Source organism: Giraffa tippelskirchi, chromosome 1 (assembly GCF_054371585.1).
Source record: "Giraffa tippelskirchi isolate mGirTip1 chromosome 1, T2T-mGirTip1v1.2.pri, whole genome shotgun sequence".
Classification (NCBI taxonomy): Eukaryota; Metazoa; Chordata; class Mammalia; order Artiodactyla; family Giraffidae; genus Giraffa; species Giraffa tippelskirchi.
Genome location: NC_137275.1, coordinates 79,540,476 through 79,557,314, shown reverse-complemented (window position 1 = coordinate 79,557,314; position 16,839 = coordinate 79,540,476). Strand labels below are relative to the sequence as shown.

At 37.4% G+C, this 16,839-nt stretch overlaps 1 protein-coding gene across 4 annotated transcripts in view; it reads right to left on the bottom strand.

Annotated features, from left to right (window-relative positions):
- Positions 1–16,839, bottom strand: part of GRID2 (glutamate ionotropic receptor delta type subunit 2) — a 1,592,807-nt gene that overhangs the window by 166,527 nt on the left and 1,409,441 nt on the right. For all 4 annotated transcript variants that reach the window (XM_081594858.1, XM_081594839.1, XM_081594831.1 and 1 more), the window contains one exon: positions 10,637–10,803. In XM_081594858.1, the coding sequence (XP_081450984.1) occupies positions 10,637–10,803 (167 nt within the window). The remainder of the gene's footprint in view (positions 1–10,636; positions 10,804–16,839) is intronic.

Genomic DNA, 16,839 nt, shown 5'->3' with positions numbered 1-16,839 from the left:
CAACAGTTCAGAATCTACTCCATGGGACTGCACTGTCTGGTGGCTGGCTTTGTATTCATCAGTGAGATACTACATACTTAAGAGCAAAGTCTTATCATTTTCTTAAAATTTTGCTACTGCTTTATGAGATTGATAAAACTGATTGAAAATCACACAGTGTACAAATGATAAATATTTTTGAAGTAGTCACAAACTTGAAATATCAACTGCACTTATGCTAGAATTTATTTTGACCAAATACTAAAAGAAATGTAAATAACTTAGGTTCTCCACTAGAAGCAGCAGTCAAAGTGATTGGTAAAGCCCACAGGATATTAGTCATAAAACCAGTTCCATCAGGATTCAGGAAACAGAAAAAATGACAAAAAAGCTACCTAATGTTTTTCTCTTCTGTTGATGTTCCCTAAATTCAGCACTCTAAATTCAAAACAAATGTTTTAAAGGAGTGAGGTGCTTTGAACTAGGAATAGTAGTTTCTACATTTCTATTTACATTCCTTTCAATGGTTTCTAGAGGCTATTCCTTGTTTAATATATGCACGTTATATGAGAAAAGAAAATAGTTTCCTTCATTTAAATGTTAAAATGTATTTTATCTTAAACAAAAATATATGTATAAACATATATTATTATTTTCTTCTACTATCTCCTTTGAATGTGAACCTTTGACATTCCCCTGGTTTTGCAACTTCTGAAACATCTTCTTTTCTTACTTTATATAAATAGCACATCTAAACTATCTTTTTCTTGATCTAGAACAGAAAATGTTCATGTGATGAAACCAGTTGGTTTTCACAGTGTGTGTGTGTTTGCATGTGTATTTAAGTGTTGGTGTATATAGTTGACCCTTGAACAAAGTAGAGGTTAGAAGCATTGACCTTCCTCATAGTATCAAATTTATATACAAATTTGATATATTTGTATCCTAGGTTCCTTCTTATCTGAGGTTCCTCCATGTCTGCCATTCTGCATCCCTGGATTCAACCAACGTTGAACTGTGTAGTACTATGGTGTTTACCGGATAATAAAAAAATCCACATATATATGAGCCTGTGAGGTTCAAACTCATGTTATTCAAGGGTCAACTGTATATATAATTAAAAAAATAATACCTTGTGTGTGAGAGAGAAGAACAATACTAGTAGGGATAGAACATCCTTTCCCTTTCGGATCCCTGGATCACTGTACATGCACGCCTCTGATTTCCACCAAGTCCTGTCCATTCCTCTTCAAATTGTATCTTTTTATCTAAACTTTTCTCCTTATTCTCATTAAGAATTTTCTCACTGCTTCACAGCTAGAATACTACAGGTGCCTTATAAATGCTCTTCCTCCATTAAGCAACACCTGGGATTCCTCAAATACTCCTTTGTCTAGATATCCTTCTTTTCAGAGCCCCACAAAGCTGGGGTGGACATGAGCTCTATCTAACCTGGGTTTGAGTCCCAGCTCTACTTGTCATTAATGTTTGACTTTGGTAAGATACTTAACCCTGAGCCTCAGTTTCTTCAAATTTATAAATGCAATTAATAAATGCCCAATTTACAGACTTGTGGCAAGCCTTATATGAAATACAACAGATGTTTAGCATAGTAGCATAGTATATGCTTACTAGGCAGCAGCTATCAATATTCTAGTGTATCACATTTAATTTTCACTTCTCTACCTATATTCACCCACCAACATTCTCTCCAGTCAAGTTCTTTTTCATTGTCCTTTCAACACATGATCTCTGTTTCCATTTGTGATTTCATGCTTTTCTGAGTATGTTATACCCATCCTCTTATCCAAATTCTATTTGCCCTTGAAGTCTAGAAGCTTAAGTCTAATAAAATCTTTTCTATCCCACTCAGCAATGATTTCATTATCTCTTTTTTCCAGCATTTATTGTCTATACCGTGCAGCTTAATGTATAAGTTCATATTGCTTAATGTTGACATATGTATTTTGATTCATTATTGCAGTAATCCAAGTCTATGTCCCAATGACTAAAGCAGAAGAAGATGAAGTTGAATGGTTCTATGAAGACCTACAACACCTTCTAGAACTAACACCAAAAAAAAAAAAATTGTCCTTTTATTCACAGGGGACTGGAATGCAAAAGTAGGAAGTCAAGAGATACTTGGAGTAACAGGCAAGTTTGGCCTTGGAGTACAAAATGAAGCAGGGTGAAGGCTAACAGAGTTTTGCCAAGACAATGCACTGGTCATAGCAAAAACCCTCTTCCAACAACACAAGAGACAGCTTTACACATGGACATCACCAGATGGTCAATACTAAAATCAGATTGATTACATTCTTTGCAGCCGAAGTTGGAGCAGCTCTATCCAGTCAGTGAAAACAAGACCAGGAGATGACTGTGACTCAGATCATGTACTCCTTTTCACAAAATTCATACTTAAGTTGAAGAAAGTAGAAAGAAAGAAAACCATTCAGGTATGACCTAAATCAAATCCCTTATGATTATACAGTGGAAGTGACAAATAGATTCAAGGGATTAGATCTGATAGACAGAGTGCCTGAAAGACTATGGAGGGAGATTTGTAATATTGTACAAGAGACTGTGACCAAAACCCAAGAAAAAGAAATGAAGCAAGGTAAAATAATTGTCTGAGGCCTTACAAATAGCTAAGAAAAGCAAAAGGCAAAGGAGAAAAGGAAAGATATACCCATCTGAATGCAGAGTTCCAAAGAATAGCAAGGAGAGATGAAAAAAGCCTTCCTAAGTGAACAATGCAAAGAAATAGAGGAAAACAATAGAATAAAAAGATTGGAGATCTCTTCAAGAAAATTAGAGAAACCAAGGGAACATTTCATGCAAAGACAGCCCCAGTAAAGGACAGGAATGGCATCGACCTAACAGAAGTAGGAGAAATTATGAAGAGATGGCAAGAATACACAGAGAAGTGTACAAAAATGATTTTAATGATCCATATAACCACGATGGTGTGTTCACTCACTTAGAGTCAGACATCCTGGAGTTTGAAGTCAAGTGGACCTTAGAAAGCATCACTAGGAACAAAGCTAGTGGAGGTGATGGAATTCCAGTTGAGCTGTTTCAAATCTTAAAAGATGATGCTGTGAAAGTGCTGCATTCAATATGCCAGCAAATTTGGAAAACTTAGCAGTGGCCACAGGACTGGAAACAGTCAGTTTTCATTCCAATTCCAAAGAAGGGCAATGCCAAAGAATGTTCAAACTACTGCACAATTGCGCTCATTTCATATGCTAGCAAGTTAATGTCAAAATTGTTCAAGCTAGGCATCAACAGTATGTGAACTGAGAACTTCAAGATGTACAAGCTGGATTTAGTAAAGGCAGAGGAACCAGAGATCAAATTGTCAACATCTGATGGATCATAGAAAAAATAAGGGAATTCTAGAAAAACATCTACTTCTGTTTCATTGACTACCTTAAGGTCTTTGACTGTGTGGATCTCAACAAACTATGGAAAATTCATAAAGAGATGGGAATAACAGACCATGTTACCTGCCTCCTGAAAAACCTGCATGCAGGTCGAGAAGCAACAGCTAGAACTGGACATGGAAAAATGGACTGGTTCCAAATTGGGAAAGGAGTGTCAAGGCTGTATATTGTCACCCTGATGTTTAACTTATATGCAGAGTACATCATGCAAAATCTGGGCTGGTTGAAGCACAAACTGGAATCAAGATGGCCGGGAGAAATACTGATAATCTCAGTTATGTGGATGACTCCACCCTAATGGCAGAAAGCGAAGAGGAACTAAAAAGCCTCTTGATGAAGGTGGAACAGGCGAGTGAAAAAGCTATCTTAAAACTCAACATTCAAAAAACAAAGATCATGGCATCTGGTCCCATCACTTCATAACAAATAGATGGTGAAAAATTTGTGATAAACTTTATTTTCTTGGGTTCCAAAATCACTGTGGACAGTGACTGCAGCCATGAAATTAAAAGATGCTTGCTCCTTAAAAGAAAAGCTATGACAAATGTAGACAGCACATTAAAAAGCAGAGATATCACTTTGCTGACAAATGTCTATATAGTCAAAGCTATGGTTTTTCTGATAGCCTTGTACGGATGTGAGAGTTGGACCATAAAGCAGGTTGAATGCTGAAGAATTGATGCTTTTGAACTGTGGTGCTGGAGAAGACTCTTGAGTCCCTTGGACAGCAAAGAGATCAACCCTGAATATTCATTTGAAGGACTGATGCTGAAGCTGTAACACTTTGGCCACCTGATGTGAGGAGCAGACTCATTGGAAAAGATCCTGATTCTGGGAAAGATTGAGAGCAGGAGGAGAAGGGGACGACAGAGGATGAGCTGGTTGAATGGCATCATAGACTCAGTGGACATAAATTTGAGCAAACTGGGAGACAGTGAATGACAGGGAAGCCTGGTGTGCTGCAGTCCGTGGGTCGCAAAGAGTCGGACATGACTAAATGACTGAGCAAAAGAAGTATCTTGAGAATATCACTGTGGCTCTCAGAGCAGAAGGACTGTATATATTTTGTATGTCAAAAGGGAAAACAGTTATCTCTTTGGCTTCTGGTTATAACCTTCCAGCCAACTGAGTGCAGAGCTTTAAGCCAGTTGGTGACTGATTCTGGAGCTGCTAATGGGCAATCGATGGAGGTTGCTTTTTTCTCTTTCTGGAATGGGAACAAAATGCTTAGAAAGTTGGAAAATAAAAGGATTACAGATCTATGCTTTTTAGTTAAAGGAATATTTTCTACTTTTCTTTTGGGAATGGAAGCATAAGATTTCTTACAGTAGGAAGTAGAAAGAAAGGTGGAGCTGTGCTGTTTGTTTTCTTTTCAACTTTTATTACTCATTATATTAAAAATTGGAGAAATCAAGATAAATAGAAAATTATTTTGATAAGAGAGGATAGAAGACTTTTTAAATATCAAGTGAGCACAAAGGATAGGTATTCAATATATTTGATTGCAAGTAAGCAGGATGATCTTTGAGCATAAAGTTAGATAGGTCTTTTATTTGTTCCTCCGATTATTTAATGAATGCTTACTCTACGTAGGCATGAGATAGGCACTAGGAAAAAGCCTATATCCAAGGAGTTCAAAATGAAACAAAAATAGTCAATTATAGACAAATAATGAAAATATATTATAAATCAAAGATCATGATTAATCTATTCTGTGCCCCTAAGAGAGAGAGGAAGAGAGGAATAAGAGAGCAATCTCTCAGTGTTTATTCAAAACATAGTTTTTAGTCTGACAAATTAGAGTATGTGATAAGGAAAACCTGTCCTGTAAATCTAATCTGTGCTCAATAAAAAGATACTGGATCACAGAAGAAAACAACAAACAAAAAACCACAGTTTGTTAAAACTGTATGTCAATTTTGGGAGCCAGACTGTCTGGATTTAAATCTCAGTTCTAATACCCAACAGCTTTGTGATCTTAGTTTCTGTGTGTATAAAATAAGGTTAATAATAGTACTTACCTCAAAGATTGCTACATGTAAGAACCAGGGTCTTGTACTCAGTAAGCATTATACAGTATGTTTTATATTATTTTTATAAGCTTTTAACAGAAAGATAAGGGAAGACAGGGTGCATAATCACCAGAAAACTAAACACAGAAGTAAAAAAAAATTGAACAATTTCCCGTTTTATTGTTTTTTTGTGATTCTGAGCAAATCATGTACCCCTTTGGATTAGTTACAACCCTGGTGAAAAGGGAACTACTGCTCATTCCATTTCTAAAAATTCTGAAACTCTGTGACTTGGTTGAGATGTTGTTTATGCATCTTTGCCACTATCCATGAATTCAAAATCATTCTTGATGTAGTTTGAAATATGTCCTTGTTTTTGTGCCACTAGGTGGTTCTATTCCTAAAGTTAAGGATTAGAAGCCAATAGGCAAAAAGGGACTCCTCTACTAATGAAGTGTAAAATTAAACCCTGAATTAGTTACTCCTCGACACCCCCTAAGGCTTGAAAACAGGTGAGCTTCCACTAAATCCTCAGTAAATATTTTTTGTTATCTTTTTAGCCTTATGACTAGTTAAGGTTCTAAGATACACTGGAACTAATTTTATTAATGGCATAATGATATCAGTGAAAAATTCAGTTCTCTTCCATTCTTAAATATCTTTAATGTAACAACTTTTGATGATTTTCATATACTAAGACCTATTATAAGACAAAGGCCACACAAAACATTTGATGCACAAATAGTTTCAGAGAAATCATTACAAACATTACTGGCCACACGAGTACTCTGACCCATATATTTGGTGAGATATATAAATAACTTCTGCTTCCAAGTTACCTAGTATTTGTACTCCAAAGTATTGGAGCTGAAGCAACTTGATGCTAAGAGCCAACTCGTTGAAAAAGACATTGATGCTGGGAAAGACTGAAGGCAGGAGAAGAGGGCTATAAAGATGAGATGGTTGGATAGCATCACCGACTCAATGGACACGAGTTTAAGTAATCTCCGGGAGAGAGTGAAGGACAGGGAAGCCTAGTGTGCTGCAGTCCATGGGGTTGCAAAGAGTAGGACATGACTTAGCTACTGAACAACCACAAAAACAACAGCAACAGGAAACAAAATTCTTCTATCTAAATCTACAGTCACTATTGTAGCACTTACTGGTCCTCTGCATGTCTACTCACATGCCACTGTACAAGTGAGTGTGTCACTACAACCCATGAGGCTGGTGCCTAAGATGATGCTTGCCAACTTCAGGCTCATTCACTCACTCTGTGTACTTGTAGACTAACAATTGTGCACTAATATATAAGTATGTAATAAACAAATACACAACATTCATGTGATTGGTCTGAAGTCATTAAAATGTATAAGCATATAAGATATTGGGCAGATGGCAGACAATAAATATAGTTACTAAACCACTATATAATATTTATTTTAGATATTCGTATTTATTACATACTAAAGTACTTTATGTCTTATATCTGTGGTTCAGGAGCATAGTCACCTGAGAACTAAATTAGTATTTACTTATTGAAAATCACTGTGAATATTATTATTTCATTGAATATAGTCACATGAGCAATCAGTGATCCAGTCTAATCAGTGGTCCAGGATAAGTTGCTGTATTGAAACTATTTATAATAATTTGTAAAGTATAACACAATTATTAAGTGTGATGGTCTTTATAACTTTTAAGTCAGTTAATAAAAAGGAGTTCTCTTTTTCCTAATGGCTAGAGTCAAAGGGAATGAATGCAGAGGTTTTCTGGGTTCAAGGAGAGAGTTTGGGTGATAGCTTAACATGGTATATGTGTACAGAGAGGGACAGCCAGATTATGTTTTTTTCCTGGCTCTCTCTTCTTCCAGATGTCCACGTAACCAGGATGCAGAGTGTCATTATTAAGGAGCTCCACAGAAAAGGACAATTTAAACTGTCAGCATCCATAATGCAAATCAAACAGGAAAAACAATGCTCAATGCTTAATATTGTTTTCCAGTAGATCACTGAAAGATATTGACTCAGAATTAAAATCTCCATAAGGTAAAGTGCCACAGGGATAGTAAGAAATGGAACACTTGGTGTGATTGATTAAATGTTTCTTTAATTGCTATTATGTTTGTGTAGTGATTTTATTGGCTTCATTTTTTTTTTTTGCATAAAAGACCTAGAAATCAAATATAGAAACAAAGAATATCTGTAGTGAAGAAAAGGCTAATTAACTGCAACTAATGAATAAACAATCCTTTTCTTGAAGACCTGGTTTATGTTTAACATCCCTTAAACTTTTCTGCTGGCTTTATACCATAAAACCCTGGCATCCCCTTCATCCTATTTTGCTTTCCGTTCTCTCTTCTATATTCATTAGAAATAATTTTGTGCCTCTTTGATCAGAAGCATCTCTTCTACTTGGTCCTTCCTCCTCATTTCCCTTGGCCCCATTCAAGATCAGCCTTCATTACCTTATGCATCCTGGTTTGTTTTAGTCTTTGCTGAAATCCATACTTCACATCAAAACTAGATTAACTTTCCCTTAAATACTGTCATCACCATTTTACTCCTGGGCTCCAGAATGAACAATAGGTTCCTGTAGCAGCTTGTAGCCTACAATATGAATTCTAAACTTCAAATTTTCTTTCACATTAACTTGATGTCTTTATTGTTACCCAATACATTCTGATTTCTCCCACTTCTATTCTGTTGTTTTCATTGTTTTTCCAAGAATTCCCTATTTTTTTCCTTCAGCCTAATTATTCTCTACTATGCTTTCAAGGTCAAGTCCAAGGTTCACATCCTTTGAAGAACTTTAGTTCATATTTCCTTGGATTAACTCTTTATTCTGTATGGAATTCAATTTTTTCAATATCTCACCTACACAATTTAACCCAGTATAAATAAGGAATACTGATAAATGTCAGTACATATTTATAGAAATGTCTGTATTATTCATTGTTTCATGTGCACAGGTCTTTTATCTCCAGCTAGAAAATGAAGATCATGGCATCCAGTCCCATCATTTCATGGCAAATAGACAGGGAAACAATGGAAACAGTGACAGACTTTATCTTCTTGGGCTCCAAAATCACTGCAGATGGTGACTACAGCCATGAAATTAACATGCTTGCTCCTTGGAAGTAAAGTTATGACAAACCGAGACAGCATATTAAAAAGCAGAGACATCACTTTGCCAAAAAAGATCTGTCTAGTCAAAGCTATGGTTTTTCCAGTAGTCACATATGGATGTGAGAGTTGGACCATAAAGAAAGCTGAGCACCGAAGAATTAATGCTTTTGAACTGTGGTGTTGAAGAAGACTCTTGAGAGTCCCAGGGACTTCAAGGAGATCAAACCAGTCAATCCTAAAGGAAATTGGTCCTGAGTAAACATTGGAAGGACTGATGTTGAAGCTGAAACTCTAATACTTTGGCTACCTGATGTGAAGAGCTGACTCACTGGAAAAGACCCTGATGATGGGAAAGATTGAAGGCGGGAGGAGAAGGGGACGACAGAGGATGAGATGGTTTGATGGCATGACTGACTCAACGGACATGAGTTTGAGCAAGCTCTGGGAGTTGGTGATGGACAGGGCAGCCTGACATGCCTGTAGTCCATAGGGTTGCAAAGAGTCAGATACGACTGAGTGACTGAACTGAACTGAGACCACAAGTGATTTTCAAGTAGATTCCCCTAGAATATACTCATCATAAATATGCTTTAATTGATAAACTTCATTTGTACCTTAATATGTTACTTGCCAATTTATGTATATTTTGATTATCTTACGCTTAAAATGGTCCCCAGAAGGGACCATTAGTAAGTTATATTATTGTTCAGAGTTATTTACTTCCCCCTTCCCTTTATGTAGGGTATACTTACACGCCTCACTGATTTGGAGCTTGGCCATGAAACTCTTTTTAATTAGTAGTCTATGAGCAGAGGTGACATATGCCACATCCATGCAAGAAGCACAGGAGGCACCAGGGTTCTGCTGGCCTCTTTCACAAGTTCTCTTTGAAATGAAAACAGCTTATCCCAGATAGGGCTGCTTCTCTGGCCTGGTCCCTGGGACAAGAAGCTGTACAGGGACCTGCAGTTGACCCCCAACTCACAGCAGAATTCAGTCAATCACAGCCCTTATATTCCATGAATGAGAAATGGCTTTTTTCAAGTCATTGGTACTTTGGGTTGTTTGCTACACAGGCAAGGTGACTAATGTAGGACCTTAGAGTTGATTTAACATCCTCATTTGCTGATAAGGAGAGACATCTAGGTTTTTAGTAGCTAACAGAAGAATCACAACACATATTTGAACTACTGACTTGTTCTGTTAAACACAAAATACCTGGCTTTTTGTTATCTTGAAATTTGGGGGAATATCACTCAAATTTGGGGCCTTAGTACTACCTAGACTACTACCCAGTACTGTTCTCTTTTGTCTGGCTTTTACCTAAAGAATATCTAGTAATAAACCAAACGAACTCTCAGTGTCAAATGGAACATACTTCTACCTGAAAGATATTACACTCTTTTAGGTTCAAGCTTGTTTGGTAGTAAATAGAATAAAATGCAATGATTTTTAAAATACGTTTCAGGCCCAACACTTTCATCTACATTGTTAATCCAAAATATACATTTCAAAATCTTCCTTCCTAAACAACATAGAAAATTCTGATTTCAGGATGAATATAACTTCTTAATAAATTGTCTCCTAAATGTCCATGACAAAGTCTCATGTGTTTTGACACCAAATGACAAGACTAAAGTTCCCACGTTTTCCCTTTGCGAAACTGAGATGGAAACATCCCTATCAGTATGTGCTTCAGAATTTTAACTTGGTCCTGAAGTTTATTTTATGCTTTGCAGTTTAATTTTGCTTACTTTATGACATTTTTAGTCCCTAAAAGTTCACAGACTAAACTCAATTACATTTTTATTTTCTATATAAATTTTTTGAGGATAACTAGTTATACACAGCAATAACTTTTCCCTTTTAATGGGAAAAATAATACTTCAGTACGTGCTGTAGGAAATGAATGTTTTATTGTACAATCATTCATAACTTCCCTTTTATGCTGTTGTTTATTGTGGTTTTCCAAACAAAGAAAACAAGAAGTAATAAACTAAATGGAGTAACCAAGGGAAGTTTCTTTTTCTATATTTTCTCTCTTCTTATTCGAACTGCACACAAATCTTACCTTTGTGAGAAGACGTCCCGGTACGGACTGCCGTGCTGCAATGCAATGCCATACCCTCGATCAGCGACGGTATTCCCAATGGTATAAAAGGAGCAATCTGGGTCATTGATTGCCACATATTCCAATACAGCTGCATCCCATACAAAAGCGTAATTTCCATATTTCACCTGTGCAAATACGAAGAACACGAGAGGAAAAAGGTTTAAGGTTGGAATTTGGTCATAGAGACAGGATAAAAAAATGTTACACTGCCATACATTTAACAGTGTGAACAATAATAGGGCCTATACTTCAAACTAAACACCTACTCTGAATGAGAATTTGGCTTTTGGTTAATTCATAGCTCTGTTGTCTTGGAAATGCAATGAAGTTGGAATGTTAACTGTATTTCCAGGCACACTGCTTATAGTAAATGACCCCTGAGTAGTAAATGTCATCTGAACTGGGAGAACAGCAAATGCAGGGAAGGAAGCCATGTCTTTGAGCTTCTTTGAGTGTAATAATTCTTATACAGCTTGCCTTGTGTCTTTCAGGACCCTGGAAATTGTGCTTGTTTTTGGAGTTGTTGTAAGAGATATTGGTTCCTTTGGATTATTAGGCTTCTAAGCCAGGTAGGCTTTTGCACCACCCAACGTGGGTATTACCTTCCTGTCTGTGACCTGTACTCTAAATGAATTCTGTAAGTACAACTCATATTGAAGAAAAATAACTAACACTGCCTGGCTGGCAAGATTTCTTGTCCTATGTCCTTCTAAGTTAATCTGTTGTCAAGTGTGACCTGTGGTAATCTTGTAGTCAAACTTGGTAGGTGCTGCGATGAGGAAAAACAATAATTATACAACCTTCTCTATCACCATGTAGGGAACACGATTTTTTTCTGGGTTGTTTGTAATATATTTCAGTGATTATCCCTTTTTTCCATTAGTAATAACTCATAAGTTACAAATTTAACAAAAATAAAAACAGATCTTAATAAATTTAATATAGAAAATTATTATATATAACATAAAACTTAATGAATTCATAAAACAGATGGAACTAATAATTGAATCAAATATTCACTGTGTTTATTTGCTTATTTACTTATTTGAGGGGAAAGCAATATTTTGGTAAATATGATTAGGGAAAAAGAAAAAATATATCAGTATAGGTAAAGGGAATGATGTTAGCAAAATGGGTGAATAGGAGGTCCCCCCACTTCAAATGTGTTAGATGCTCAGTTGTGTCCAACTCTTTGGAACCCCATGGACTGTAGCCTGATAGGCTTCTCTGTTCATGGAATTTTTCAGGTAAGAATACCGGAGTGGGTAGCCATTCCCTTCTCTAGGGGATTTTCCCAACCCAGGGATAGAACCCGGGTCTCCTGCATTGTAGGATTTTTTTCATCTGAGCCACCAGGGCCTTCATATCCCTTGAAAAATATCAATGTAGTAGCCATCCATAAACAAAAGTGCCTTGTGGGAGGCTTGGGACCCAGGCTGAAAAACTCAGGCAGAGTCTAAGGCTGATGTAGTATGCTTTCAGAAGGAGGCATGTACCGCAGTGGTCAGCTGGCCCACTGGGGTCCTGGCTGCAGTCCTAGAAGCAGCCCTATTTCCCTGTGGACTCTGCTCCAGCATCTGTGAAGGTAACAGGTAAGGATGTCCAGTTTTACCACTTCTATTCAATGTAGTGCTGGAAGTTCCAGCCAGAGTAATTAGACAAAGAAAAATAAACAAATTTGAAAGGAAGAAGTGTAATTATTTCTATTTGCAGATCATGTGGCCATATGTGTAGAAAATCCTAGAAAGTACAAGTTGTTGTTCAGTAGCCCAGTCATGTCCGACTCTTTGTGACCCCATGAATTGCAGCACACCAGGTTTCCCTGTCCTTCACTATCTCCTGGAGTTTGCTCAAACTCGTGTCCATTTAATCAATGATGCCATACAACCATCTCATCTTCAGTCATCCTCTTCTCTTCCTTCCTTCCATCTTGCCCGCTGTCTTTTGCGATGAGTCAGCTTTTCACATCAGGTGGCCAAAGTATTGGAGCTTCAGCTTCAGCATTAGTCTTTCCAATGAATATTCATAGTTGATTTCCTTTAGGACTGACTGGTTTGATCTTCTTGTAGTCAAAGGGACTCTCAAGAGTCTTCTTCAGCACCATAATTTGAAAGCATCAATTCTTTGATGCTCAGCCTTCTTTATGGTCCAACTCTCACACCTGCATATGACTACTGGAAAAACCATAGCTTTGACTATACAAAGTGATGCCTTTGTCGACAAAGTGATATCTCTGCTTTTTAATATGCTGTCTAGTTTTGTCATAGCTTTTCTTCCAAGCAATGTCTTTTAATTTCATGACTGCAGTCACATTATATACAAAGTAAATTCCTATAGTGCAATACATTAATTAAAATGAACAAAGAACCAAAATTTTAAAAATCCACAAAACTAGGAAAATCTTATATTGGAAAAAGAACGGGACATCCAAACATAAATATAGGGGAAGAAAATGTAAGTAAATATTTAATATATTTAACTCAGTTGTGTGTGTGCTCAGTCGTGTCTGGTTCTTTGAGACCCTGTGGACTGTAGTCCACCTGGCTCCTCCGTCAGTGGGATTTTCCAGGAAAGAATACTGGATTGGGTTTCCATTTCCTCCTCCAGGGGACCTACCAGAACCAGGAATTGAACTCGCATCTCTTTTGGATCCTGCATTGGCAGGCACATTCTTTGCCATTGAGCCACCTGGGAAGCCACATTAACTCAGTTAGCCCTCTATATCTATGGGTTTTGCACCCATGGATCTATCCAACTATGGACAGAAAACATCCAAAAAATAAAATTCCAGAAAGTTCCAAAAGATTAATCCCAGATTAAGTTGGAAGTTGAATTTGCTGCATGCTTGCAACTATTTACATAGTATTTACATTGCATTTGCAACTTTTTACATAGTATTTATATTGTATCAGGTATGAAAAGTAATCTAGAAATGACTTAAAGTATATGGCAAGATATGTGTAAATTATATGCAAATATTACATCATTTTATACAGGGGATACAAACAACCCTGGATTTGGGGGTTCCTGGAAATAATCCTCTGCAAATACTGAAGGACAATTATACTGCCTTTATATATATTTGCTTAGATCAGGCTAATATCAGATACTCAATAAAAAGTTTTGCATGAAATATGCCCAGTAAACTTCAGAGCAGTTTACTGTGCACAGTGGATACTTTTTGTTGGGAGTGAATTACTGCAGCCAAACCCATGGGATCTCAAAACAGATAAATAAGTCAATGCAACTATTCATGGAGTGTCTCCTGTACCCTAGGCAGTATGTCAGGTACTATGGGTCAGTGCGCCTCAAAATGTGATGCTATTAGAATTAGAATTACCAGAGGATTATTGTCTTAAAAAATGTAAACTCCAGACCCAACCCTAAATTTACTGCATTGGAACGTTTGGTGTTTGAGAACTGGGGATACAAAATCTTGATGGTTGACAATCTTATGAACACCATAATTTTTTTTAAATAAATTTATTTATTTTAGTTGGGGGCTAATTACTTTACAATATTGTAGTAGTTTTTGCCATACATTGACATGAATCAGCCATGGGTTTACATGTGTTCCCCTTCCTGGACCCCCCTCACACCTCCCTCCCCATCCCATCCCTCTGGGTCATCCCATTGCCCCAGCCCTGAGCATTTGTCTCATGCATGGAACATGGAATGGTGTTCTGTTTCACATATGATAATATACATGTTTCAATGCTATTCTCCCAGAACATCCCACCCTCAATTTTTAAATAAAATTGTTTTGAAAAAAATGAGTAATATAATCAGGAAGAATTTTTGAACTTGAGGCTTGATATAATTATAAAAACTGATAGATTCTTGGAATATTAGTATGGCAGGGGGGAAGCACTTGGTTAAGTTCCCCCTATATTGATTACTCGTATCTGCATAGTCACCCCAAAGTCCTTGCTATCTCTGATCTTTTGCATTAATTACTCTAGGGAAGGAGCTCTTGACTGAGACCTTTATAATGAAAGGCAGATTAAGAAGAGAAAAACAGAAGTTTATCGACATGTGTGCCTTGTGCATACAAGGGAGATGTCCAGGGAAAATTGAATAACTCAAAGAAGTGGCTTGGAATTCAGGATGCAATACTATTTAAATAGGGAATGGGAGGGGGTTATGGTCATTTTGGCGCAAGTAAAGAATCGGCCTGCAATGCAGGAGACACAGGAGACTCCAGTTTGACTCCTGGGTTGGGAAGATCCCCTCCTCCTTGGGCTTCCCCAGTGGCTCAGATGGTAAAAGGAATCTGCCTACAATGTGGGAGACCTGAGTTCGATCCCTGGGCTGGGAAGATTCCCTAGAAGCAGGCATGGCAACCCACTCCAGTATTCTTGCCTGGGTGGCTACAGTCTAAGGGGTTGCAAAGAGTCAGACACGACTGAATGACTAGGCACAGACACAAATGATTTTTAGCAAAGACTTTTAGAAGAATAGAAGGATAGCCAGTCTCTTCTGTGATGAGTCAATATTCCTTGGATGATGAAACTCCCGAGGACAGAATTTATGACGATTAAGTTCCTTTTGGAAGATTTATCTTTAGGCAAATAAAAGCAGTTCAGAGAAAGCCTCTCCCTGCATTTGATGTTTTTCAAGTGTCTGCAGTTCAAAATAATATGTCAGTGTTGCATATTTTGGGGTGGCTTATTCTGTTTCCCTTCATCACCAACTTTTATATCTGTCATTTTAACTTTCTGGGCCTATACTTACAAGAGAGATAGCAGTGGCCTTGAAGCCTCCTCTAGCAACCTACTTTGATTTTTGCTGCTTTCCTCCATTTCAAACAGCCACCCTCTCCTCCTGGATCCCTTTACAGCTTCTTTACAACCATCCAGGGACCTCCCCAGTTGGGGACATATTGCTTTGCTATTAGAAAAATGTTCTAGTATCGCTGTTCCTGCTTTGAGAACTGTAGAGCTCCATTTAAATGTACAGTAACATTACCATTGCCATTATATACATGCTTCTAGTAATTCTAATGTTACAAAGCATTATGAATGCATTTTAAAAAGAGAACCATTAAAACAGTATGATTATAGCCTACAGCAAGGCCCTTGAAATGTTGCATAGTAACCCAAACTATTTTAGCTTTTAAAAATATCCCTGGCCTTTTTCATCTACTGAAACATACAATCACTGTCCTTTACATGATTTTTAACCATTAAACTAAAACTATCTAGAAAATACTCATCAACAGAAGCTAAAATCACTTTTTAACAGAATAATAATTGAAGGTTTGGCCTGGGAATTTTCAAGTCATCTGAATAGGTGATGGATATTATTTAAAAATTTTCAACTAGTCTTTGTTGTTGAGGTCATGTATGGATAAGCAGCTAAACTATGGGTCATTATTTTCCAGGGAATTCTATGCCGGTAGAGTAATTTATACAGGTTAAACCAGAGAGCAAAAGTGTATCCATGTCAACACATTTCAGGCCTTGTTTGTAAAAAAGGAAAGGAATCCAAAGTGGCATCTACCTCCAATATTATTATTTCCTGGTCCCTAGAATGCTGTAGTGATTGACAGACAATGGTGGCTATTGATACTCAGCACCTGTGTCCTCATAATAGGGCTGAGATGCCAAAAGCTTGTGATGGATTTCTCAGTACTGAGATCATGCTAGAAGCTAGGTTTTGTTCCACTTCTACAATATTTCTACAGAAATCTTTCTTTGAATTTCATTTTACTAATAATTATGTATTACTCTTAAATAATTTTTTTTATTGGAGGATGATTGCTTTACAATATTGTGCCGATTTCTGCAACCCACTCCAGTATTCTTGCCTGGAGAATCCCAGGGATGGAGGAGCCAGGGGGCTTTCGTCTATGGGGTCGCACAGAGTCGGACATGCCTGAAACAACTAAACAAGCACAGGTATATGTATGTCCCTTCCCTCTTGAACCTCCCTCTCATCTTCAGCCCCATCCCACCCCCTGTAGGTTGTCACAGAGCACTAGGTTGAGCTCCCTGTGTCACACAGCAAATTCCCACTGGCTATCTATTTTACATTCAGTAATGTATATGTTTTCATGCTCCTGTCTCAATTCATCCCACTTTCTCCTTCCCCCACTGTGTCCACAAGTCTCTCTCTATGTCTGTGTCTCCATTACTGTCCTGCAAATAAGTTCATCAGTA